This window comes from Cyprinodon variegatus, unplaced genomic scaffold (genome assembly GCF_000732505.1).
Source record: "Cyprinodon variegatus isolate N-32 unplaced genomic scaffold, C_variegatus-1.0 Scaffold1243, whole genome shotgun sequence".
In the NCBI taxonomy this organism is placed as follows: Eukaryota; Metazoa; Chordata; class Actinopteri; order Cyprinodontiformes; family Cyprinodontidae; genus Cyprinodon; species Cyprinodon variegatus.
Window position 1 is genome coordinate 147172 of NW_015151696.1, and position 27520 is coordinate 174691.

A 27520-nucleotide genomic window follows, 5' to 3' on the forward strand; every position below is an offset into this window, starting at 1 on the left:
TATATATTTTTTTCGGGTCTGTATGCTGCCTTTTAAAATGTTTTTTTGTTTTGTTTTTTTTACATAACTACAGAAAGAATAATAAATCAATGAAACCTTCACAGTTCAAGTTTTTCCTGATGTCAGAAGCTAATCTCCAGCTAGATAGATCAGGTTTTGTTTTTCCTCCAAGTGGTCCACTGAGGGGAGCTGTCACCAGGCTGTGATTGATGCCACATATTGACTGAGCCTTACCTTTAGACCCCATCCAGCAGCTCAAAAGTCACCTCAGAGATGTGCTGCTCAGGCACTATGACCCCCGCACCGTGCTGATGCATGGTGCGGGGTGTTTGTGTGAGTGTGTGTCTTGATATTTTATCATTTATTCCGTGGCGTTATGGGAACACCGCGCTTTCACTCGCGTTTTGCGCACGACCTTATCCTATTGGATGAGCAGTGCAGGGGATATTTCCGATGACAGAGAGAGAGAGAGAGCTCCTGTCTCTCCAACTGCAGACGCAAAGCGCTCCTGATCGCACTCTAGATGCCTTTACAGCTGACGCGCCTCTGTCGGCTGTGAGGACCCTTTGCTCCCACTTCCCTTGAGCATCAGAAAGAGAAACGGCAGGGAGGTTTAAGCCCATTGCAGAACACGTGGAGAGCCTCTTTACGAGTCCCCACGGCTGTGCGCCTTCCCTTCCTCCCCCCGCTGCCATGAACGAGCGCAGGCGGTGCTGCAGCGCTGGGAAAATGAGCGAGAGGCTCAGAGGAGGCAATCAGTGAAGGCGCGGAGAGGTCTTACGCGTCTGGGAAAGGTCGGAGCGGAGCGTGGATGAGATTATGTCCAAGTGGAGACTGCAAGGACGGACTTTGTTTTGCTCCTCTCCGGGGATGTCCTCAGAAAAAAAACAAGAGTTTGTTTCCTAGAGGTGACTAAGAACCGTTTCCCTCCGTTTGCAGGATCATGCTCGAGCCTCTATTTGTGACAATCTCTTGTTGCTCTCACCTGAGAATTGAAGTTTCCTCGCTTTGGATGATTTGTGTATTTTTCGCCCGCTGCTGAGGCCACCTAAGGCGGTTTTAGAGGCTGCAGCAGCAGGAGGATCCAGCTGTGTTTACTGGACGGTACGCATCTGTCCCTGTCGCTGTCCATGGTGCTGAACTGGGGCTCCAGGAATGGTGGAGACGCTGAGTATCGCAGTGATCGGTGCTCCCGGGGTGGGCAAAACTTCTATAATCCGCCAGTTCATCTATAACGATTTCTCGGAGGCATACACGCCGACCAGGAGCAGATATGTATACAGACCCTCGGTCATTCTGAACGGGAACATGTACGAGTTAAAAATTTTGGACGTCCCGCCAATCTCCTCCTTCCCAGCAAGTGCCAGTCAGGTAATGTGGCTTACTTTTAAGCAGACATTTAACCCCTAAATAATTCTACTTTAACCTCACAAAAAATAAAAAATTAAAACATACATTCAATGATCTTAGTATACAGAAACATTCAGGTTACGTTTTCTTTTTTTATTTTAACTCATCAGCACCTCTTTGGAGCTGCAGCCAGAAGACAATATACAAACCTTATTTATCCCATTTTCACTAACAGATGTCGTTACTAGTTGCTATGGAGACTGACTTAAAGCCTTGGAGCATCACTTTGTAAACTGCACCCCCTCCTGAGGAAATAATACATTTTTCTAATCGATCGCGAGATGTCTTCAGTAGATTTCTAAGTAAAACAGCAGAGCTCGGAGTCAGTTCATTTAAATGAGCTGATCATATGATGCTTCAGCTCCATCTACATAAACTCTGTCTATGCAAAGGCAGAGCAGACTGGCCTTTTACACAACCAGGGGTCATCCTTGATCAGTAGAAGACAGATTTAAATAAATGATCATGTCAAGACACAGCTTTGGGTATCTTTGTTTTGCTTATATGAGATTTTAGAGAAATGTAATTCTATTTTGTCTTTTTTAGATCATGTTTTCGATTGCCAGTCACTCAAATGTTTGTATTTAAATAATGGTTGTGCAAATATTCGCAAATCAAAAATTAAGAATGTACATTTTTAAAGCTTTACTCTCTTAAATCAGTTTTACGGGGGTTTTCAGCAGTAATCCAAGTCCTAAATCCCATTTTTGTGCTGCCGCTCCTCCAGTGTTTAAACACAGAGGGAATTTAGAGGAATTTAGAAAGCTTAGAGAGAATCCCACTTTATGAGTCAAAGTCAGACCTCAAATGGCTGTGAATCATTTCTTTGTGATTTACATTATACATGGGGCTTTGCAATATTTTTTTATACCACTTGAACCTTTCCATGTTCTGTTGCATTACCACCAAAAACTTCTATTTTGTTTTTTGTTTCAGTCTTATATATTATTTGTTAAGAAGAGGACAAATTATGAATGCTTTACACATTTGTTTAGAACAAATTGAACAAATTTGAAAAATGTGCATTTGCATTCAGATTACCTAGCTCATTGTTTTGTAGAAGACCTGTAGCTGTAGTTGGCTTTGATGGCTGTCTGGAAAATGAAATCCCTGATTCCTCTTCCAACCTTAGACAGTTTGGATCAAGAGCAATTGTAAGCATCAAATTTAACTTTCAAATTTAGTTCTGGACTTTGGGTAACATAGGGATGTTCTTTCATCTAACAGCTGTCATTGTATGTTTAAGTTTATTGTCCTGCTGGATGGTGAACCTCTGTCTTCATCTCAAATCCATTGTTTTAGGCTTTAAAACATTTTCTTTAGGGGATTGTTTGTTTAAATTAGCATCATTTATATTCTCAACAACAGGGACTTGCCATGTCCTTCCTGAAGAGAAGCTTCCCTGAAGATCCTGAAATCATGTTTGAATCACTATGTTTCAGGGTAGGAATGGTGTGTTTTGGGTAATGTAAAGGCTGTGTATACCACCAGGACAAAGGAGTTCAATTTAGGTTTTACCTTCATCTATATTTGCTGTGTCCACTACATGACATACAGCAAACTACATATACGCCTCTGTATAGCTTTATTTTAACATCAACCTTCTTCTTGCTTCTTTTGCTTTAAATGTAAATCTGTAGTGAGCAACAGGTAGATTTACTCTCAGCATATTCTGCCACCATGTGCTGTGGATCTCAATATCCTCCTACATAAGAACCATCGGTCTCACGGTTTCTATTTTATGCTCACTTTCTTTCAACTGTAAGTTTAGGTGGGTGCCTGTAACTTTGCAGGTTGTGCAGCTCTCTTTCCATTTTTAGATTAGGCTTTTCATTGCTTTGGGACCTAATACTAGTTTAAACATGAGCATACAAATACATCTGACCTGAGTGCTGTGTCTCTTGGTCTCTACGATCCTGTTTTTTCTCTAATGTTGTCAAATAAACCTCTGAGGCCTTCGCAGAACACCTGAGATTAAGTTACATCCAATGGGAATTTGCTTATTCATTTGGTGAATTTTAAAAATATCAAAAAAAAGAGGCTGAACACAAAGCAATGTCCCACTTTCAGCTACTGTAGAGATTATCTTGGATTACTAAATCCTAAATGCTTGACCCTTGAAAGATGTGAGCCCATTAATAATTATCTCTTATAGCCAAATAAGTGTGTCTTAACTTGGCATCACACATCACATCTCCTCTGTATTGTTAGCAGTGTGTGTTTTTCTACTATCTGTGACGACTTTCATTAGAGAAAATCTCCCAGGTCAACACACCAACCTCTCAATTACTGTTCAGGAAACTGTCCTCTTTTCTAACATGTTGACTTTCACTGATGCTTTCTGCCAGAAAGGCCATAGTTATCTGACAGGGTGGGAGTCAACAAACAAGCGACCTGGGGATGGCAGAGGGGCTAAAGCAATCTACCTGTCAGAATTACAGCTCTTCTTCCTGACCTGGTGTTTCATCTAAAGGTGATATAAGGTCTGCAGCATTGTTTGCCACCAACTGGGACATTCTGTAAAGTTTTGTTCTGCTAAATAATTCCTCTAAGCAAACAGTGGGTGGGTGTGAACAGACAGCAGGAATAAAACAAGGTGAGTGTCATGGGTTTAAACTATATGAGTGTACTGAATGTCTCCAACGGTTGACTCACATCGGCACGCTTTTAGCACACATGGCCAGCATAACAGTGTGCTGCTGCCACATTACCATTGGATTGATCTCTCGTCCCCTGTCGTATCCCGCTTGTCCTCAGTATGTTAATGTCGTCTGTTCACAGGCAGAGCGCTGATGGGGCAACATGTCTGAGTCACTGCGCCTCTCTGGATTGACCCCATCAGCTGAGATGAGTAGTAACCCGAGTCAGGGGCAGTGAGTACTAAGCAGCACACAAAGAACAGTGATTTAAATTTACTCGCGGCGTGCAGCAAATTGAATTAAAGCAGTGTTCCCAGTTACAATACTGCAGGGAATAGACCACCAATAGAGCTCTGAGTGGCTGCAGTCAATTAGACAGTTTCCAAAGAGCTTAATGGACACAGTAACATTGACCGAGCGTGGAGTAATCTGTCCTATGAAATTTGTGATGAATAAGCTAGAGGATACAGTGAGTCAGATCGCCTCCATGCTGATGCAGCCTGGCAGTTTCTCATCTTCTCAGATTATATTTAAAAAGGCTTTGAAAAGGCTTTTTATGCTTACTGGTCCCAGATTTCTGTTAATTTACTGAGATGCTTTAAATGATTTGTTTACTTGTCAAAATGTGTTTGCTGCTGATAGCATAGCTTTTAGAGAGCAACTGTCACTGTGTGGCAATAGGATGTGGTGACAGATGGATTTAAGTTTGATGGAGCATTTAGCATATTGTCTTGTTTTTTTTTTTTTTGAATGTTTTCTTTTCCTGGAGTCATTAGGTATCTGCTTCCACTCACTGAAGATGCTCCCTGTGCCTGCTCCCCTATAAATGATTTCTCAGTTCCCACTCTAAATTCTTTTTTTTTCTTTTTTTCTTTACATAACACATTGTGGGGTTTGAACCCATCTGTGAAGGGATCTACAATTTACCTAAATGCTAAGAGAATGATAAAGTTTTTTCAGATAATGTTTTCCCCTGTTTTCAAAGCTCTTTGTGAAGCAGCTCAGCAAACAGCTGAAAAATTTATGATTTAATGTTTTATACTTTCATTTTCATGCTGCTATGCTACGCTTTGTATTAGAAAAGGTTTTTATTATTGTCCTGGTTTTTCTGCATTTTTGCAGGTGCGTCAGAGAAGCATCCATGAGCAATAATCTATATTCTTTTCTGAATTTTCTCTTATTAGATTAAAATTGTTTATTGATTAAAAATGGACCCAACACAAAAGGACAAGACCAGAAGGTTGATCTGATTTTGCTGGGATATTAAGATCAATGTGCAACCTGTAAGAAATCCAAGCAAGGCTTCAATTTCAATTTTGTATATTAGTTTTGGACTTGTCAGATTTTCTCATGTGCTCCCTGGTGACCAAAGCTGACAAAGTCAGAAAAAGCCAAGTGAGGAAACATTATATTTAGAGACTTAAACATTCTACATTTGATCTAATGTGTAAACTTTGCTACCTTTTTGTCTGTATTGTGTCTTTTTTTTAAAAAAAAATGCTTTTGTGAAATCTATTTCCATTTTGACTGGTCTTCATATTTTCACTCTGTTTTTGTGCAGCTTTTGGTCATTTAAGTAAGTTTTCAACAGGCTTTGCCTAAACATGTAACGTGAGAAAGATTTTTTGTTTTCTATGATTGAACAGAAGATAAACAGCTTCTATTATCTCTTTGTGGAGAAATTTTTATTTAAAGTCATTTAGCTCAGTCCAGCTTCTCACCACCTCTGACCAGGGCTGACCCTGCACCTCTGAAGAAAAAAATAACCTCATATTAGTCATCATGTGTTAGTTTTCATCAAGATTTATATTTTATTTGCAGAGAGACCAGAAAAATGAAATGTATGTCTTTGAAGCAAAAGTTTTTTTTTTTTTATCTCTTCAATGTTGCTATCCTGTGGAGTGATTCTCCCACCTGAGCTGTGAGTCTCTGCGGCTCCTCCAGTGTTACCATTGCTCTATTGGTTGCTTAATGGTTAATGTTTTCCGTTTCTAGTCTGTCAGTTTAGGCTAGACTCAATTGAAATATCTTAATGGGTTTGCAGTTCTGCAGTACTCTTTTTCCCTCCAGAATGATAAACTGAACAGTGATTCTAGGAGCTTTATATAATTTTTTTTTTTACACCTAATTCTGTTTAAACTTCTCATCATCTTTCTCTTTGAATTTTCTGCTGTTTCCCTTTGTTTTCATGATGATGCTCTTTATTTACTAATGTTCTCTAACAAACCTCTGAGGCCTTCACACAACAGCTGCATTCTGAGAATAAATCACACGCAATTATACTCTATTTACTAATTAGGTGACTTCAAAGGCATTTTGTTTGGGGATATCATACTGAAAGAGTAAATTGAAATAATTACTGTATTTTCACCTTTTTTCTCTGTAAATATTTTTTTTCTTTGTCTTAATAATGCCTTTGCATTACGTACACATGGTTGTTCTTTCAGGAAAAACCAAATTCTTTGCAGCTTTTGTTTTTATTGTAAGAAAAACTCTATAGGTTGTGATTACTTTTGTACAGCACCCTAAAAAAAACAGTTATATTCCTCATATTGCATAAACCCAGATATTTTTAATATTAAAACATTACATTACTGTCAGTAATGAATACAAATTCTTCACTCTCCTAGTATAGTGTTTAAGATCAGGATCATTTTCTTCTCATTACTCCTTGCTCTAGACACGAACTCTTGCATAAAACCTTCTTCAAAATAAACATTTCCACCCATGTGCTAAAGGATAGATGTAGAACATGGAAATAAATAAGCCAATAGATGTGGATTAAGAAACTTTGGTCAAAGCCAGTCGAATCCTAGGTTTACAATCCTGACAACAGCTTCTGTCCAAACTGTGTACATCCATCCTTTCAAAGTCTTCTATTACTGCACTTTCAGTTTGAACAAAAGGGAGACTGGACCATAAAGCCGAGACTATACAATAGACTCTAAATCACTTCTCCTTTCTACGACAGCATAGTAGAAACTTTGCAAAATTATTTTCCAGTTTCAAAAGAGGCAAACACACTGGGGAGTGATATATCCTACAGCCTTTAATGATTTTCCTGCTATAGGTCATCATTGATTAATTGAAATTTCACCTGTGGGGTCTGTAATAGATTTTATTTGCAAGCTAGGCAGTGTGGCCTTTGCATGACACATCTTTAATTGCTCATCAGCCTTTCCACACCACGTTACACCCGGTGCTCCTGTGCTCCTGCATTATCCATCACAACCACACATACCATTAAGGGCCCCCTCCTCTTCTTCACCCAACATAATACTCAGAGATGCGACAGCTTTTGTCTTTGGATGCTGGAAACTGACCAGGGCCGGCTGTTGTCAAGGAGACATGCTCTGTTTGGGTCTAGAGGAGCGTGGAAGGAGATGCTCTTTTTCTGCACTGGTAAGAAGACCAATTGAAGGATGCAGGTGGCGCCACTACACTTTACTTTTACGCTCCCACAGCTGCACTCCCTTCCTGCAGGCATGCACAACTATCACTCCATTTATCTCTCAAACACATTTTGGATTTGTCTGATTCCTGCTCACTGCTCCAGCGACTTTTCTGTTTTTTTTCTGTTGTTTATTTGTTCTGCTGCTTGGGTTTTTTGCTTGGCTCTGCAGAAGGAGTGTTGCTCTTTCAAGCTCCGCCTCCGCTTTTAAAACCAGGATTGACAAAGAGATATGAGATGAGAACACAAGCTGCTATTTTTAGGCCACGAGATGTGAGGCTGCAACTGAAAACCGCCTCCTGCATCTCATATCTTCAGCTGCCTCAATTAGGATTGAGCTGTGATGACATGCGTTGCTAAGGAATTAAAATATGCCATGTTTACCTGAGAAATACAACACAATTTGGTCTTAGATTTGTATAGACTAATAAAGGACTTAAATATCTGCAACCTCACAATTAAGTCAATGATGTACAATGCCGAAGGCAGTCATTTATTTTTCAGCAAATCAGCTGTATTGCACCTATTCTTTTAAATAATTTTACAATCAGCATTTGTCTTTTGATTAAATGAAGCAGCAAAGTATTTTTATTAGATTAGTTTGTTGTATACCCCTCATTTTGACTTTTTTAGGATCAAAGACTTAATCTCCTTTCAACTTTAGCTGTCTTACTGGATTCCTTAGTTTAGCCTCTTAATTTAACTGTGATGGTGTCTGTCTGAAAATAATCAGCTGCATCAGCTACTTTAAAAGGTGTTGAGAGACAGAATGCAACAAGGTTCATAAGTTAGCAAAAGTCAGAACACCTGTTAGTAAAGTAAACTCATCTGAAGAGCAGATCTCATCCTTTCCATGTGATCTACAAAAATCAGTCAATGGGGGTAGTGGTGGCCTTGTGGTTAGGGCATAGAGCTTGTAATCCTGAGGTTGGGAGTTTAAAACCCACTCACACAGACTGCTACTCTGGGTCCCTGACCAGACGACCCTTAACCACGCACTGCTCCCTGGGCGCCACAAAATGGCAGCCCACTGCCTCCCAAGTGGATGGGTTACAAGCAGAGAGTGAATTTCATTGCGCTGTACTTTTGACAGTGTTATGACAATAAAAAGACTGGGGGGAAAAAAAGAAGAAGAGCAGAGTTTTATATTTTAAGTTTCTTTGACTTATAATTTGTTTAAGTAGACAAAATTAAATATATTTTGTAAAGATAGTTTGTTAAAGAATGGAGGGAAAAGTTCTGTTAAAACTTCTAATATTAAATCATTAAAGGTACCTTAAAGTTATGGGCTTGTTTTTGTGTCAGGAGGAATCTTGTTTTTGTTGTACTATTTATAAGTTTTGAAATATGGCACACATGTAACACATGGAAAACAAAGTCTTCATAACAACCTAGCTACGCACTTAACACTTAACTTAACAAATAGAAAAGTAAAAGTAGTGCCTATTTTCTGATTTGGGTTTTATCCTCATTTCTCTTTAGTTTTCTTAAATTTAAAATGTCTGTATTGTTTTCTATTTATTTTTATATATTTATATTATTATTTATTTTTATATTTTATTTTATTCTATTTATATTTCTATTTATTCTATTTATTTGTGTTCCCAAAGCAGTACATGCAGTTACCTAACATGACCTAACATCCAAAAATCAACTCCCCAGCATTAAGCCTCCAGTTGTTAGATTTAAGTTGTTAGATCTTCCCGCTGTCCTATAATATCTGTTGTTTTCCGACATGTTTCTACATTGCTTTATATCCTGTCTGTAATTGTTTTATCCTTTCTTTAATGAATTGCTTCTAGTTTGCATCCCAGTTCTCTGCTGCTATACCAATTAATGACAGCAAGACCACAAAAACATATTCTGTTCCAAGAAGGAAATTATTTTGGGTGAAATGTGTTTAAATCTGGTTCAACACAGGGGTACATTTAGACTAAACCATAAAATTCAACTGAAATAGACAGGAAAGCAAATACCCAATGTCACAATTGGATGCTATATAATATTAATATTATAATTATTATCATTTTTTTTTTACAAAATTCAGTCTCTAAATACAGCTTTTCTAAACACATATTCTATATTATAAAGGTAAACAATGAGCAACATTTCCCCTTAGGTACAATAAATCGACCAGCTGTATAATCTCTAACTTTGTCTTCTTTAAAAAAGCAGAAAAAAACCTGTTAAAAAAATCTATTAATTCTTAAAACCAGTTTAATTTATAGAATGAGCAAAATATTTTTCCATCTCGGATCTGGTAGTTTCTACTAAGAGAAAATATATTAACCTAGTCCAGGCTCTGTTAGGGTCCAAAGGTCAGCATAGGGCCTGTTAGCCACAGCAGAGTCTGCCAGGATCTTCTGGCCCATAGAAAGCTGTTAAAATGATGCAGAATGACTTGGAAGAAATCATCATACATTACACCTGCTCTCTCACTATCCTCTTTCTTTTTTCAGTTGTCCCTCACATCTCTACTCCAAGGCTCATCGGCCTCATTATCATCCCACTCATGTGAAACTGTTTCTTCCTGTTGACAAAAACCCATTAATAACTTCTTCCAAGCTCAATGACGGCAAATTCATTCTCATCAACATGCTGACATTTTCAGTAATATCACCACGCTGATCATCACTTTTTTCCTTATCTGCCTCTGTCATATATTATCAGCTGTATATGTGTGATGAAGTGTTTGCAGGCATAAACAGGGATATCTTTATGTGTGAATATCTTTTTCCCTTTCAGATTAAAGTTCTTGTTAAAAGGACCAAGAGTACAGTTAGCTAAATAAAAAAAATTAAAATTAAATTGGGTTTTACGGTGATGTATAAAGGTGTCATCAGTTTAACATTTAAAATATGTTTGCATTTTGATATTCTTTTATCATTCAGCATAAAAGACAATATTATACAACAAAAAGGTGTATCAGTCAGACACTATTCGAAAAATGTAAAAATGAAGGTAGTGTTTGGCCATGTTAGCGGAGACGGTGATGATGTATGGATCATGTCTGGTGCTCACAAACAGGAAACTCTCTCCTTGCATTGATTACTCCGTTTGGAGGCCACATTTAGTGATTCATTCTACTGATATATATTTAGATTTGAGTCGTCGTCAGACAGCTTGAACGGGTTCGGCTGATTTCTGCTGATTAGTCTAGACTGATAAAGGCAAAACCATGAATATTCAAGCTGCTTCTGCGTAAATCTCAGCTTGTGTGGCTTCAGCAGAATGTTTAAGCTTCTCTCCTGCTCTTCTTTTACATACATGTTCCCACACCTAAAAAAAAAAAAAAAAAGCTTTAAATATAAATATTTTAAATGCATTTTTTTATTTTTTTATTTTGCACCTCCTGTGGAAAGAAAATTGAGAAAACAAACAACCCTAATTGTGATTACATTTTTGGAGTAAAAATCACACTCGGCTGCTTACCCCCTTTTTTTTAAATAATGAGTGGAACCATCCTATGAATATGCATTTTATCTGAGTTTAATTTAGAAATTTACATTTACAATTTTTTTTTTATTGAATTGGTGTGAGTTTCCAAGAACATCCAGTTAATAATCCAAAACTTAATGTGTCTCTGCAGTATGAAAGAGATATGGACTGTGTCTTTCAGGGACTGCCTATACTGTTGATAACCTTACACATTGAGTATGATGGTAAGAGAGCCCCAGTCTTTAAATCTCAATGTTAGAAAAAAGCAGCAAAGAGTGGCATCACCTAGTAAAACAGACAAAAATAGCATCTTGGGTTTTCCGAACTCTAATCTGCTAAGAGGACCATGTGTTTTGGTCCTCTGAGGCTTGGATTGAGCTAACGCCAACAAACTCTCCAGGTGGGCGCAGTGTTAAAGTATAAACTGTAAGTGGAAAAAAAAAAAACTCAGTCCCGCTTTATGCACAGTGGAGGACTTGTGGTACTGTGGGATTTTCAATAAGAATCGAAATGCTTCCAAGATGAAACTGATTTTATTCAGTTATGACATTTCAGATCTTTTTTCAACAAAATGATCCAGAACATAAGTTTTAAAAAAAAAATCCATGGCACCTTTATTTAAATTATGTGTAGTGAGCTAATGAGTTGAGCAAATGAGGGGAGCCTAGATAGATTTAGAGAGATCCTCTCAAGATGAATTGGTGAAAGATGCTCCTCTCTGTATAATCAAATCAAGTGGAATGTTTCAGGAAAAGAAATTAGGTGCTGATATACTATCAGAAAAAGGGTTTAAAAAGAGGAGGGGTTGTAAACAGTAGAAATGATTTTCCTGTGAATAATTGTACTAAAATTAAATATTGAAATTTGATAGATTTTACAGATTATTTAACTGTCAAAAAAGATATAAGACTTACTGTAAGTTCACTATGAATGTGATTTAAACAAACACTGTAAAACCAAGAAAATATACTTTTTTGACACAGTGAGCACTTTTTGCATTGTGCATCCCAAAACATTATCTATCTAAACATTATCTATCACCAAGAATAAGGGAACTACACCCTCTTGCTGCACATCCTTACATCAAACTAGTCAGAGTAAAAATGACAGCTCTAGTTGAAACTCTAGTTTAAAAAAAAAAAAAAGCTTATTTGTGATGAGGTGCTGAGTCGGTTTTCCTTAATCATTTCTGCTTCTTCACTGATCAGCCAATCAGGGGATCTCTGCTTTTGATTTGATGTGTGCGAAAATGAGGATCCACGAGTGCCAGAAATGTGAGACAGATTAAACAAATAAGGGCTAAAAACATGAAAAACATAAGACAGGTTTAAACCAGAAGCAACCAGATTTTACAGAACTCAGAGTGAAAGTCCACTTACCTCTGATTTAAGCCTGTTTTGTTGTAAACATCCACAAAATATCCAATGCCTCCAAAAATAAAAGTGAGGTTTGAAGTAAGAAGAATGTGTAGCTTTCAAAAAAGAACATCAAGGGACCCATAAAGAGTTTTCCCATTTTCTTTTATTGTTAATGCATTTCTTATAAAAAGGCTGATAAAGCTCCTTTTAAATTGTGTTTTATGAAGGAAAAGTGTTTTAAAACGAGGTTAATTGTCTTATGAACAATATAATAATAAAAAAATACTGACAAACAGAAAAGATAAAAATGCCACCTTAATTTTTGTAAAGAAAAATAAAAGAATATTAAGTAAAGCATAATGCCTCCATAACAAGATATGCAAAATAGAAAAAGGCTGAAAAATAAGTGCAAAATAAAGTTTTTGTAGGTACATTATATTGCAACAGATAAACCTCTACAAGATCTATCTAATTTTATATTTTAACAGAATGTAAACCAAGAAGATAAACATAACAGAGTGCTTAGGTAACAGAGTTACTATGGGTTTGTAATAATCTATATTGTGATATTAAAGAGACATGTTTAATTGCAGGGGCTGTATGAACAGTTTTTAGAGATTTTTACAGAATAAAAGAAACTCGTTTTTCTGGTATGGATTTTGTGAAAAACATTTGTGAAAATTCAATTTAGGAAACAACATGATACTCTGTTAATTATTTGTTTTTTGTCCATTAATAACTTGCCCTTTTTGACTTCTTTCCAGGAGAAAACACAACCAGTAATGGATTTCCTTCCATAAGTTTTGAACAATTTTGTTGAACTATCCTGTAAAAAGCAGGACTTAGTGTTAGATTGCATGTTCAATGTGGAAACTACAGTATATTATTTAATTCTTACTTTTTAAAACATTTTCTCCAAAACAGGACACTTATTTAGTGACGGATTCCATGCATCCACTTTCTGTGTTTGCTAAATCCTTGAAACATAATCACACAAGACCTGGAGGCTGCTTCCATTAGCCATTGAAGAGGGGATGGGGGTGTTCTGCACAGGTCAACCACTCTGAGAGCAACACAGAGACACAGCAGGACAAACATCCAATCATCCTCAAAATCACAACTAAATGCAATTTTTAGAAGCTAGTTAACCTGGCATGGAGGTTTCTGGACAGAGGGAGAGAGCTTGACAGACCCATGTGGTCTCAAAGGGAGAACAGGCAGACCTCATCATACAGGTTGGGATTTGAACCAACAAACTGAATTCCAGCATCAGTAATAAACACTGCTAAATAAAACAGCCAATAATAAAATTTTAACGCTTTCTAGTTCACATTTTATCATGGTAGCTGAGCTTTTTTTTTTTTTTCCTCTCACCTAGCTCTCTTACTAGCTCCCACTATATCCTCAACCTGTTAACCCAAAATGAATATTAGTCATTTTCATCTGATCTGACTGTGGTGTCAGAGAGCAAAGCTCCTGTTAAAACAATGAGAGAAAAAATCCTGGCGTGATGGTAACTTCCTGTTTTGTTTATCCATTGATCCTTCTGCCTTTTGATCTTCTCATCATTTTTCTTGTTTTCATCTTATGGTTTTTCCTCTAGCAGATTCACTTCCCCTCTCCTTCAGGTTTTTCCTCTCTCTATCTCTCTTTTATCATATCAAATATTTATAAATTCATTGCCTGTCGGTCAAACCAGTCTAACAGCACATTTGTAAGAGATAAAGCAACCATGAAAAGAAGAGTTGGGGTTCGTATGCGAGCACCTGGGGGCCGGGCCACTTTTTCCACGGCCAGGCCCAGCCCGAATAGACCAAGTTGGCCCAACCTCCTGTGGACCCACCACTCACAGAGGAATCCATAGGGGTTGGGTGCAGGGAGGACTGGGTGGCGGTCGAAGCGGGGTGCTTCACAATCCTCAGCCTCCCCATTCTACTCAAGGGTGCTGAAGAGGAGGATCCGGCCTGATAGTCGAACCTCGGATCCAGGAGGAACAATGCAGTTTTCTTCCTGGTCACGGCACACTGGACCAGCTCTATACCCTTCATGAGGTGCTCGAGTGTTCGTGGGAGTTCGCCCAACCAGTCCACATGTGTTTTGTGGATCTGGAAAAGGTGTTCAACCATGTCCCTTGTGGTGCCCTCTGGGGGGTGCTACAGCAGTATGGGGTGCAGGGCCCTCTGTATGGCTGCAGTAGGAGCTTGGTTCGCATTGCCGGCAGTAAGTCAGACCTGTTCCCGATGCATGTTGGTCTCAGCCAGGGCCGCCCTTTGTCACCGGTTCTGTTCATTACATTTATGGACAGAATATCTAGGCGCAGCCTGGGACCGGAGGGTGTCCGGTTCTGGAACCTCAGGAAATCATCTCTGCTGTTTGCAAATGATGTTGTCCTGTTGGACTCATCAAACCAGGACCTTCGGCGTGCAATGGGGCAGTTTGTAGCCGAGTATGAAGTGGCCTCGAGGAGGATCAGCTCCTCCAAATCTGAGGCCATGGTGCTCCACCGGAGAATGGTGGAATCCTTTCTTCAGATCAGTGGAGAGTCCTTGTCTCAAGTGGAGGAGTTCAAGTATCTCGGGATCTTGTTCACAAGTGAGGGATGGATTAAGCCTTAGATCGATAGACAGATCTGTGCGGTGTCGGCAGTAAAGCGGTTGCAGTATCGGACTGTCGTGGTAAAAAGGTAGCTGAATCCAGGGGCAAAGCTGTAGATTTACTGATCAATCTACGTTTCCACCCTCATCTGTGGTCATGAGACCAGGGTAATGACTGAAAGGACAAGATTGCGAATACAGGATATCATGTATGTAATATCATGACTAAAAGTCTGATCTAGCAGTGAGAAGAGTTTGTTTTTCATCCGCTAAAAGACTCTGTGTGATCTGTGTGGTCTATCCTCTTTCATTGTCCTTGATCGGTGTTACTAGGAGACTGAGTGGTGATTTCTTCTGGGCGATCACGAAATTGCTTTATTTCAGGAATGCAAAGCACCAAAAGTTGAGTCAGCTCCAGGAATTTATTCACTGTACACATTCTCTACAGCAGAGGCATAATGTTATATGAGCCAAAGTGCTCAGGGAAAATTACAGGAACAGGGAGTACATGCTGTTCAGTTATCTGCCAACTATAATTGCTATGGTCTAAAAGTATGTGAACTGCATTCCCGGAGGACGCTTGGAGCTAACAAACAATAATGCACTTATTTTTTTTCAAGAATAACAAGAACGCTTTCCGATCCATTTCAACATTTTTTAGATTGAGGCTACAGATCAGCTTGTTCAGATGTGCAACTCTAAGTTTTCAAACCCACATCTATCAGCAGTTCATATCATGGTAATGAAGTAGTGCATGATTTTAAAGAGGAGGAAAATTAATATTTTGTAAACAAGAAGTTCAAAGCTTTTAATAAGGTATTAAAGCTTTCTAAGCATTAAATAATTATGGAATCACTGTTTAACCCATCGCCTGAAAATAAAAGCACGTCTGTAACCTTATTGAAACATGGCCGTCAACCTGAGAAGCAGCCAAGAACCCAGTAGTAACTCTGGAGGAGCTACAGAGATCTAAAGCTTAAATCTGAGAATATGTTGTTATATCTGAAAATATATGGGTTATACACTCCACAAATTTGGCCTTTATGGAAGGGTAGCAAGAGGAAACTTATAAGATGCCCTGTTTGAAATTTTCCACAAACTATTAAACAGACAAAGGAAGCATATTGAAGACCGTGTTCTTGCCACATGACACTGAAATGAAATATTTTGGTCAACATGCAAAGGATTATGTCTGTCCATGCTAAAAAACACATGCCGTCCACTGAGAGACATGGCGCTGACAGCATGATGATGTGGGATGCTTCTAAGACCTTCCACAGACTTCCTTCTTTGTGAAGGCTTTAAAGAAAAAGTTTCAACAAGTTGAAAAAATATTTGTGCAGAAATGTTCTTATATATAAAGATGTAGAAACTAACTTTCTTTTTCTAAAATAAAATAATTGTTTCTGTTTTTCTCTTTGTCGTTCAGGAATGGCTGGATCTGCGCTGCAGAGGCGTCCGCAACGCCAACGCTTACATCCTGGTGTACGACATCTGTTGTGTGGAGAGCTTTGAATACGTCAAAATGATCAAACAGCAGATAGTGGAGAACAGGTTGGCTCACATGTGACCTCTCTTCTGTTACTAAAAATGAAACATATAATGCTCAGCCTTTTTACTTCCTTGCTCTTACATAAAGTAGCATGGCCATTACATAAAAATCAGGCTACTGTCAGTTTTTCACTTTTTGGTTCTGTTTTCTTTTTTAGTTTTTCTATTGGTTTCATTTCCTTTTTGTATTGTTTTCTGATTGTATTTGAGTTGTTATGTATTCCTTGTTTACTCTATGTTGCCCTCTTGTGTGAGTCTCTTTCCTCTAGCTCCCTTCTAGATTATTCTGTCCACGCCTGCTCCCAATCAGGTGATTACCCCAGTCTTTGTTCTGTTTGGCATATATACTCCTCTCGAGCAGTTTCTTGGTGCGGCTTCCTCGTCGTTTCCTTGCTCCTCATCTGTGTTTTCCCTGAACTCTTCTGGTTTTTGGTTTTCAGTTTTTTGTTATTTTTGGATTTTTGCTTCTGTTGCCACCTTCTGGTCATTAAATCTGCAAGAAACCACCTCAGCTTCCGTCTCTGTATTTGAGTGCTCTAAAAAAAACCTCCACACAACCTGACAGCTACAAAGCTTTGTAATTCAACAGTTGTGCTGCATTTACTTTTTCTGTGGTGGTATCATCCTCCTTAACCCTGTAATGCCAAATGTATCATATTTGATACATACGGTTTCTGAAATGTTTTGCGTCTGACACCTTTTGCATAATTTAAAGGTAAAAACTTTGCTCAAAATCCTATTGTACACAAACAGAGGGCAGAAGACTACACAAAAAATAATCTTGACTTATCGCATAGTAATAAATTATTAATATCAAAAATTTATTTTTGTTTTTTCTTTTTACATATTTTGTTAAAAGGCCAAATAAGGACTTCAAACCAAAAAAAAGTAATTTTCTGTTTTGTTTTATTCTTGGATCGGGCTTTAAAGGGTTAAATTGTGAGAGGCTTTGTTACGACATTCATGCTGCTGCATGAATGTTGTCAAAGGGAGCACCGTCAATGATTATTATTCATTTTAGGAATATATGGTCTCATGCAACATTATTTTCATCTTCTTGTTTTAAATTTATCTGACCTTTTCTCCAATTGTGGGTTATACGAACCCAACACATCAGATTCAACAGACATTTTTTTTTTTCGTTTCTTACAGAAAGTGTAAGAAGTGGCTTGTTTTTTTGGACAGTAGGCTGACAGGAAAGGGGGTATAAGAGAGGAGGGAGAGACATGCGGCAAAGGACCACAGGCCGCATTTGAACCCAGGTCAGCCACGTCAAGGACTTAGGCCTCTGTACATGGGTCATGTGCACTAAACACTGCGTCACCAAAGCACCATTCCTTTTTAATAAATTATCATAAATATCCTTATACATGTGATGCATGAGGCCGCGTTCATGAGAACTGCAAATCTGCATAATTATGACCCTGACAATGCCATTTAAGGCTACATATAAGTGCGAGGGCTATAAATTCCCACCTGTGTCAGAAGGTGTTCATTCATACTGAAGAAATGGCATCGAAGTCAAAGAAGGAAAACTTTATGGGTTCAAATATCTGATGACTGAGAGCTGAGCAGCAGAACTAAAAGATCATTAAAAGCAAAGGAGTTGGAATTCAATTACAAGAGCTGTAAATAACATGGTTGCACTGTTACAAAAGGAAAAATGAAATTGAGAAAATAAGAATAATATTAATAATAATATAATTTGATCAACTCTTTAGCTCTATACAAACAATTTAAATCAAGGTGCCATGGATTTTTTTTTTTACTTATGTTCTAGATCATTTTGTTGAAACAATAGGAATGTCAAAGCTGAACAGAATCTGTTTCATTGTGGAAGCATTTAGGTTCTTATTTAAAATCCCACAGTATCAAAAGTCCTTGCACTATGCATTAAGTTTGACTGAGGTTTTTTTCCCACTTACAGAATTTTTTTTTTATTGGAAAACAGTCAATGAAAACTACTGATGGAGGCTAGAGGTAAAACATGTGATGTAAATGCTAAACCATCAACCAACACCACAAAACATTCTGCTAAATGTACTTTTAATACACATGCACATGTGTACTGTACATCTCCAGACCAGTTCTTTCATCAATACATCGCTTTCTCCTGCTCTCTCTCATATGACGCATTACAAAAATGTTAACGGTGAAACTCTAATTTGATTAATTCAGACAGACCCAAACCCAAACATTCCACAGCCAAGAAGCTGCCATGGAGTGATATGAAGTGTTACCATGTTGCTGAACTTTCTCTTCCAGATGTTATTTCAATCGCAGCTTGATCTCACATAGATCTCACTGACTGTTCTTTCTTTTGATGAACTGACAACAAATTAAACCAGTGTCCCCGAGATTCTGACATGACAGCTGCAGGTGTAGTTCTATCATCAGCAAATAAATAAGTATTTTATGATTGCAGAGCTGGATGATATATAATGATTCATCCTAATAAAGTTTACAATTGCAGGGCGTGCATTTGGCGCAGTGGTTAGCATGCACGAAACATGTACGGAGGCCTTAGTCCTTGACGCAGGCCACATGCCGCAGGCCACATGCCGCAGGCCACATGCCGCATGTCTCTCCCCCCTATCTCATACCCCCTTTCCTGTCAGCCTTCTGTCCAAAAAAACGAGCCATTAGTGCCATAAAAACTAAAAAAGAAAAGTACAATTGCTTCAAGGTTAAACAATGTATTATTTTAATAAAAAACACAGGTGACTGATTGCGCAATACTCCTATGTCAAGTCTTAAGCACTTGTAATGTTTGTACTTTAAAGAAGTTTGGAAATAGGAGGAAAATGATAAATGCAACATTTTTTCCTGAATCACTACGAGCGATTGAGAGCAAATTTGTTTGTACGAACGGTTCTTGCACGAGGCCTATTGATTTGGGATATTTCTCTTTTAGTTTGATATGAAGTGAATAAGTATAAAGAACAAAGGTGATATCATACAGATCTAAAGTCTCCGGCATGACTTTGTACGAGGCTTAAGCTCTAAACATAAAGGATCAGTGAAAAAGCTGCTTTGTTATCTACAATACTGCCACACCTGAATATATTTCCATATAGAAAGAGACTTCATTTGTTTGCTGTGTTGAACATGACTGAGCTGCCAACACACAGTCCATCCCCCCCTCCATGTTTATGGCTGGAGTCAGAAACCCATTATTAGCAACAGAAAGGGTGAATGCAAGAGGAATCCCAAACAGGAGATGTGTAGTCACAGGATGAAAATACTATGTTGGAATGAAAGAGACTCGTAAAGCGTCTAGTGGGGAACAACCCTGTGCAGAGATCATGAATAATGGAGGTTTAAAGGGGTTTTCTCTCTGTTGATGGCAGCTTCAAGAGAACAAAATGTTGGGTTGACATGATCAGGTTCTACAGATATCTGCTGAAAACTAGAGTACCTTCCAGTTTCCTCTCCTTTTTCTTCAGCCCTCTGGCATTAAACATTTCTTTAGTTCATTGAGGTTTCTGTTGGCATTCTCTCCTCTTCCACCAGATTTTTATTGAGACATGCATCCTAACAATTTCACGTAAATTGTTTTAGTCCCTCTGAGAAATCACTGATTTTGAAAGCAGTTTTTGGTTTATGAGAGATTACTGAGTGCTGCTTGAGGGCTTGAAGGATGAAATGTGCATCTGTCTCTTTATGTAATACCCTCCATCAAGCTTTCAGCCTGGGAAAACAGGTGTGGAAATATGCACAGGTATGCAAATCTTAGTTAGGGATTGGTATTATTTAGGAGCAAAACAAATCTTTATTCATGAATAGAATAAAATCTAAATTAATAATGCATTAGCTCTCCCAGGTTTTTTTGCCTTTGCCTTGCTTAAATTACATCCTTGATGTAATTTAAGCAAAGGATTACGGTCTGAATTAACAGCTTTGAGTGGATTTTCACTATACTTCAGATGGTTTCATAATCCAAATCCTTTGTTTGAATTGGATAAAAGTTAAATATTAAATTTAACACATCGCTAAATGTTTTGGATTTTTAAAATTTGATAAACTCATAAGTTTACTGAAGCACCTATCAGATGCTGATGTCTTCCTTAGATCCTCTTCAAGAAGTACTTTGATAAAACATACAAGTACATCCAGCTCCAGTCAGAAACGTAACAAAATATATCTTAGGCTGGAATAATATTAATTTTGGGCCAATAATGATATATATGGGCTGCACAGTTTGTACAACTGTTGCCTTACAGCAAGAAGGTCCTGCGTCGATTCCCAGCCAAGTGGTTTTCTGCATGGAGTTTCTGCATGTTCTCCTTGTTTAGCGTGGGTTGTCCCAGGGTACTCCAGCTTCCTCCCACACTCCAAAAACATGACCTGTTTAATTGGCATCTCTTTCATTGCCCTCATTGCCCTAAGGTTTATGTGTGTGCATGTTTTTTATGTCTCTGCCCTGAGTTAGACTAGCAACTTATCCAAGGTGTAACCCACTTTTTGCCTATAGACTGCTGGAGATAGGGATCAGCAAATTATTATTTTTTGTGTGATAATGTAGCCCTGATCCAAATCTTAAGAGTGGGGAAAGCTTGAAATTATTTGCCTTTTACACCACTAGACATGAAGTATGTCAAAAACGTGATGAATAGAGTTGGCATTTTATATGAAGATGAATTTAAACTCATACAGGTCAGAAAGGCGACAAGCTTGGTGCAAGTATTCCCAGATGGTTGGTAGGAACATTGCTCCAAAAGAAGAAGAACACTATTCCCCTGAACAAGGCATGGTTCTTCACAATATTTCCCTTGTTCACTTCATATTATGGTGGAGCCTCCTCCTCTGTGCTGTATCAAAGAGATCTTGTGATCCTAGTAGCACTGGAAGCCACTAAGCCTGTCAGCTGTTCCCAAACTTTTCAACTTCTGACCCGAAAAAAATAGTAGTAAAATCAGGTGACAATGAACTATTGGTTGAGTTTATAATGTTAATGAACCATTAACCATTGTAGGGAGTGGTGGCCTAGTGGTTAGGGCATAGAGCTTGGAATCCTGAGGTTCTGAGCCCCACTCCCACAGACTGCCACTCTGGCTCTCAGAGCAAGACCCTTAACCCCACACTGCTCCCTGGGCATCCCACGATGGCAGCCCACTGCTCCCCAAGGGGATGGGTTAAATACTAATTTAATTTCTTATTTTTGACGCTTTCTTGCCAAGTCTAAACAGGAAAGTTCGTAGCATTGAAAAGTACTTTAGTTTTGACATTTTTTTTTCCTATTTTTATTTTTATCTTTAAGTGCTTATCTTACAGATGTTGTTTCATGATTATATAAGATCATGACAGCATCACAAAGAGCTTTAATTTGCTTGTCAAATTTGCATGAGAGTTTTTTTTTTTTTTGGACAGCTATTAGCTCAGTGGAGTTTTTTTTTTTTTTTCTTGACTATTCTTTCCAAAATAAAGGTTTAATAACCTGCTATCTTATACGTCAACAGTGATTAAAGGTTGCTGTAAAGAAGACCTATCAAAACTATTATGCTTATAGACAAAATGCTGTTTTGCCTTTGACAGCATGGGTTGATGACATGATTGCCTGACAATGAACAATAACCTTATGGTCCCTTTTTTGTATTTCATTTTAAATAGTAATTACAACCTTGTTATGAATAAAAAGCACAAAATAGAAATACTCGTGTTTCAGCATGGTTTAGGACTGAGTTTAGGGGTTTACAACATAAAGCTGAGAAAAAAAAATGTTTGTTGTTGTTTGTAGCCAGTATCAAGCTGAAAGCATACTGGCTCAGTGTTTGACCAGTGTTCTAAGAAAATGCAAAAATTAATGCATCCCTTAACATGGAACACACTTTTAATCACAACCTGTAAAAATTCCTTAAAATTGAGGTCATTGCCATTACTGTAACCTACTTCATGTATTTTCAGAGCCGTTTCTGATTTACCTTTGGGATTGTGCTGTCATTTTAAAAGCCAGGTCTGTGTTAAAGAAAACTATAAATTTAAAGGGACTACACCATGTGTTGTAACAGAAATACTGAAATACTTAGCCAGAAATATTCTAGGACCTTTCTTGTGGTATTGAAATCTGTTAGGTTTCCCTGCAATTTGCAAGGGAACAATAGCAATTTGTTTATATGCATGTATTAAATCTTATAGATCAAAGAAAATCCTCAACAGTGTCAAATTTGTTGCCCACATTTTGTTTTTAAAGTTGCTTTATGTTGTATAACCATTCCAGCCTAAAGATTACCCAAATAAATAAGTTAAAGTCCAAAACTGACATGACACCCACGCTGCTGGTGAATGAATATAAACTTCTGAGTAAAACTGTATCTTGAGACCCAGATATGTTTCTTTACTTGCAATACATTCTCATTCCCAGTAATACTGTAAACTGTCTACTGCAAAGCGAGGCCCCCTCCAGCCTGTGTGAGCTGTAATCTTCCCATCCACCCCCACACACCTCAGAAGACGCGTACACACTCACTACACAGTGACAAGCACTTTGACAAACACCAAGCTGATGGCTGTGCCTTTTAAAACCAACCCCTCCTTATTTTTTTCCCACTTTACATTTTCCTTCAGGGAAGGCAGCAGCAGTGAGGTGCCAATCCTTGTGGTGGGTAACAAGCGGGATCTGCAGAGGCAGCGCTTCATGCCCCGCAGGGCAGTGTCAGTCCTGGTGAAGAAGACCTGGAAGTGTGGCTACGTGGAATGCTCTGCCAAGTTTAACTGGCATGTGGTCCTGCTCTTCAAGGAGCTGCTGGGCATTGCTGTGGCACGGGGGATGCGCCAGAACCATACCTCCATCCGTCTGCAGGGGGCGCTACAGAGGAACAGATGCACTGTCATGTGACCCCTAGAGCTTCATCCACCCCTGCTTATGTCTCTGGTGGAGCAGACCCTGGATAAAAGGACTCTTTATCGTAATGGCTGGAAAAAAAATACCCCGTGGCCTCCTGCTTAACTGAGCTGATTTTTCATAAAGAGGTTTATTCGACTCTTTGCGCTGTAAAAGACTCTGAAATTTCACTCAAGCTCATCCAACCACTTCCTAGTCTAATTCTGCCAGTTGTGTAGAGAGGAGGAAGCAAATAGAAACAACAGCAACTTAAATCCAAGAAAATTATATTTTCACACATCAGGTTGAAGTAAAAGCTTTTCAAGATGGGCCTCCGAATGTAACATCTTACAAACATCAGGTCTGCAACTGGAGCTGAAAGCGTGGAAGTTGAGCTCATAAGACCCAAAACCGTGAGGGGCAGCAATATTATTAAGTCTTCCTTTAGGTTTTGTCATATTCAGGAAGGTGAAAATGCACAAGTACAGACATTACGAGGCCAGTGATCCACAATAAAAACGAACACAGATTAAAACAAAAACACAGGAGCAAATCAGTGGGTATTACAGGATTAATAATTTCAGTTATTTAATCAAAAAGGGAAACATGTATATTATAAAGATTCATTACACAAAGAGTGATCTATTTTAATCTTTTATGTTCTAAAGAAAACTCAAAATTTTGTTTTTCAGGAAGTTTGAATATTACGCAAGAGTGATTAAAAGAAGATTTTTAATACAGAAATGTCAAGTAGGCCTATGTGCTATACTGTACCACATACACATAATTCCTGGTTGGGGCTCCTTTTGAACAGATTACTGCATCAATGCAGTTTGGCATCAAAGTGATTGGACTATGGTTCTACTGAGGTTTTACTGAAGTTCAGGTTGTTTAATTGTAGCCTTCAGCTTGTTGGCATCATTGGTGTTGTCTCTTATCTTCCTATTGACAGTACTCAGTTTTTTCTCCTTCGAGTTTCAGTTGTAATTTTACTGTCTAATGAGTCAGAGTGATCCAATGGTCATTTAAGGAGGTATTGGTACAGTTTTTTAGTGTGGGCAGGCTTCAGGTCCTGCTCATACTGTAGATGAAGTCAGTAACTCCATAAAGCTGGGCAATTAAAACATGATTGGCTCTAAACTTAGTTTTTCAGACTGAACAATGTCAGTCTAAGCCATAGAAATCTCTTGAAGCCTTAAATAGGCTTTGCTTTACCATTAAGGTCGCAGTTATATATTTGCACTGTTTTCAGAACTAACTTATCTTTGCAGTGATATACTTGATGACAGCACTCTGCCAACAGCTAGCTTTTTTAAGAAATTACCTTGTATGGCTCCTATCCTGGTAGATGATGGAAATGTCTAATGAATCCTTAGCAGAAATTCAAACTGGGAGACATAATTCAGCTTCACCTCTCATCCAATCACCGTCTGAAGTCCTCCTGCTGCAAGCCTATCAGCCCTGCACCATGCTTCAGCAGTGCCCAATTATCATTCAGTACTCTGCTTTCTAAGTCTGTTCATCCATGGTTCTCCCTTACTCCCCAGCAAAGCTGCAACCCTCCTCCACCCCATCTCCACCATCATCCCTGTTTTCATCTGGCTTCCGTTCCTAATTCATTTGCTCAAGCATATCATACATAATTCTCTACGCCTAAGTCTTCCACTGGGACCTGAGCGCCAAAGTCTGTATTTTTCATGGCAATAAAACTCCCTAATTGTTGCTTGTCTTCTTTGTGAGTCTTTCCATGTTGAATTTGCTGTTCAGCTATAATGGCCAAACCAAAACATTTCTGTATTAACAAAAACAATTTTAGTTGGTGTTCTCATATTTCATTGAAAAACATATTTTAACTTTTTTTTTTTTTTTTTTTTAATGTAAGCTACAATTCTCTAATATAACACCCAAAAAAATATTGTAAACATATCATTCTGTGTGTAATGAATTATCATAATGCTCCATAGATTTAAGGGATTTGCTGCAATAAATGAAACCTATGGAAAGTCTTTTTACACTTTATAAAGTGGACATGGATAGATGTGATTAGATTGTGCTTCTTTTTAGGGTCAGTCACAGTTATTTAGTGCTATAGGGCAAAGCCTGAAAAATTAGTAGACATTATTCATTCTTTCCCTACCCCCTTTTACTGACTCAGCCGAGGGTAAAGGTTGTTTGTCCCCACCAAGGGTGTTTCAAGGTTGTCTTGCAGCAGAACATGCTGCAGTCCTTTATTATTTAAACTACCTTCTGCCCTCATTTTGGACTATGATTCTGTAGAAATGTCTGGAGACATGCAGAATCCTAAATTACAAACCTTTACTTGCATCATGGTTGTTCGTGTGTATATGTGGGCGCTAAATGTACTTTAATTGTTGGTCCAGACAGATTTATGAGGTCCAAAAATTCTAGCCCACAGTGGATGCTGGCACCCTCATTATGGTAGGTGTTAATGTGTTTGCCTGCGTCTTTGTGTGAAAGGCAGAGCAAGCCAAGCCGACGCAGAGAGGCAGGTTTGATAACTGACATTCAGGCAGGTAAAGGACAGACACAGAGAGATAGGGAAACTGATGTTGAAGCTTATGATTAGAATGGAGCAATAAAACCCAGCAGAAATGCCCCCAACCATCTACCATCTACCACCAATACATGATATTGAAAAAGCCTTTTGCGATCGCTGTAATCCATGTGCAATGCACACCTGCATCCTATCAAAGTAAACAGAGCTCAGTAGCTCCTACAGTACGCACCATCAAGGATGCAAATAGATGATCACTAAAGCTTTAACATCACTATCTGAAAAAACAAAACATCCAAATTGTTATGTTGTGAGAGTCACTTTTGTTTGTGTTGAGAAGGGCGATTTGACACTTTGTGAACACATTTCACCAATTTGTATATAAGAATGACTAAATGAGGAATCATCTTGCATGCTCATGTTGGTAAAATTTTAAAGGTCAGGGTTTAATTGCACTGATGTGAAAATGTGATCTCGTGTAAAATGGTTATTTTTTGGTTTCCTGGTTTTATGGTGAGCAGCTGAGTCAAAGAAAGTGATCATTTTTCTGCTGCATCGGAGAGCACAAATTCATGATTTCCTCCAAATGTAGTGCTAAACCCTCAGTGGGGCCAGATGGTTGTATTTTTTGTAGTAGTACAAAAAAAGGAGAAATATGTAGCAGAGATAAGAGAAAGCAACTGTGTGTAGCATGACTTCCCATTGTGTGTGTGTGTGTTTCAGAATAAAAAGGGCTACAGTTTGTTTTATGTTTTTTTTTTTCAATCTGAAACCTTGTCTTTATTTATTTTTAAGGTGTTAGTACTTGGTTATCATTTCTTTGTTTTGACATGTGAGGAATAAATAAATGCATTTGAGAAGACCAATCTTGTGTGGATTATTTTCTCATTTACAGCAATCTTGCCAAATAAAATGGTCACAACAACAATGCCATCTTGTGGTAAAGTGATGCTATCTGGAGCCAGAGGGATGACAGACAAGGCCCTGAACATTTAGTGCATTTCCACTTAAAATGTGTGTCCAACTGTTTTAGTCAAGCAGACTAAACCACCATTTACCTTATTCAGTTTTGAAATGTGTTTTAATGTTATTTTACAAGAGCTTCTGCAAAGTATGACCCGTTCCTGGAGCTGTAATGGAGACTTAAAGGTTTTCATTTCATGAATAGCTTAAAATGACAAGAAAGTCTAATAGGCTTAGTATTTTTAAATCACAAAATTAATAGATATTGATTTAAAAAAAAGTTATTTATTAATCTTGTTGATAAAGACTAACCATATTATTAGTGGTTCCCATCTGGCCATTCTTTTTAAATCTTGTTGGTTTTTAAACCACATTGTCGTCAGTTACCTCTATTTGAGCAGTAATATGTAATATGCATATCTTTCATTGAAATTACAAAATATTTATTTGCATAGTTAAAATATTTGTTACTGTACTGTCATTTACCAGATTTTCTTAATTAATTCACAGAAGAGATAACCCTAGGTCATGTTATCGTAGGGAATATGCTGGCTGCATTCCTTTTTTGCAAATTAATATTCTTGTGTAACAAACAGTATGTGTGTGATGGTTACGTGTTTTTGATGCAGTAATACACAGTTGCAGTCCAAAGTTTTCTCAATATTGCTATGAATATCACTGTTAATTATGCGCATAGACTAGTCTTCCTTAGCTGGATTTATTAAAAAAACAAATACCGGTAAAAGAAAATATTTAGAAACAGTTTGGTAGGAGAACTGCT

The 27520-nt window shown here is 38.1% G+C and overlaps 1 protein-coding gene across 1 annotated transcript; it reads left to right on the forward strand.

The window, feature by feature from the left end:
• The first annotated feature begins 372 nt into the window (after positions 1-372).
• rasl10a (RAS-like family 10 member A) lies at positions 373-26579 on the forward strand. The gene is made up of 3 exons (XM_015401643.1): positions 373-1371; positions 16320-16444; positions 23006-26579. Exons 1-3 carry the CDS (start codon positions 1156-1158, stop codon positions 23274-23276), a joined length of 612 nt encoding a protein of 203 aa, XP_015257129.1. The 5' UTR covers positions 373-1155; the 3' UTR covers positions 23277-26579.
• Positions 26580-27520: the final 941 nt, after the last annotated feature.

Bases quoted from the DNA above. Each gene is read 5' to 3' on its own strand.
- rasl10a (XM_015401643.1), top strand. From the start codon at position 1,156: ATGGTGGAGACGCTGAGTATCGCAGTGATCGGTGCTCCCGGGGTGGGC. The intron at 1,372-16,319 runs GTAATGTGGCTT...TTTGTCGTTCAG, and splicing joins TCCCAGCAAGTGCCAGTCAG to GAATGGCTGGATCTGCGCTG. The intron at 16,445-23,005 runs GTTGGCTCACAT...ATTTTCCTTCAG, and splicing joins CAGCAGATAGTGGAGAACAG to GGAAGGCAGCAGCAGTGAGG.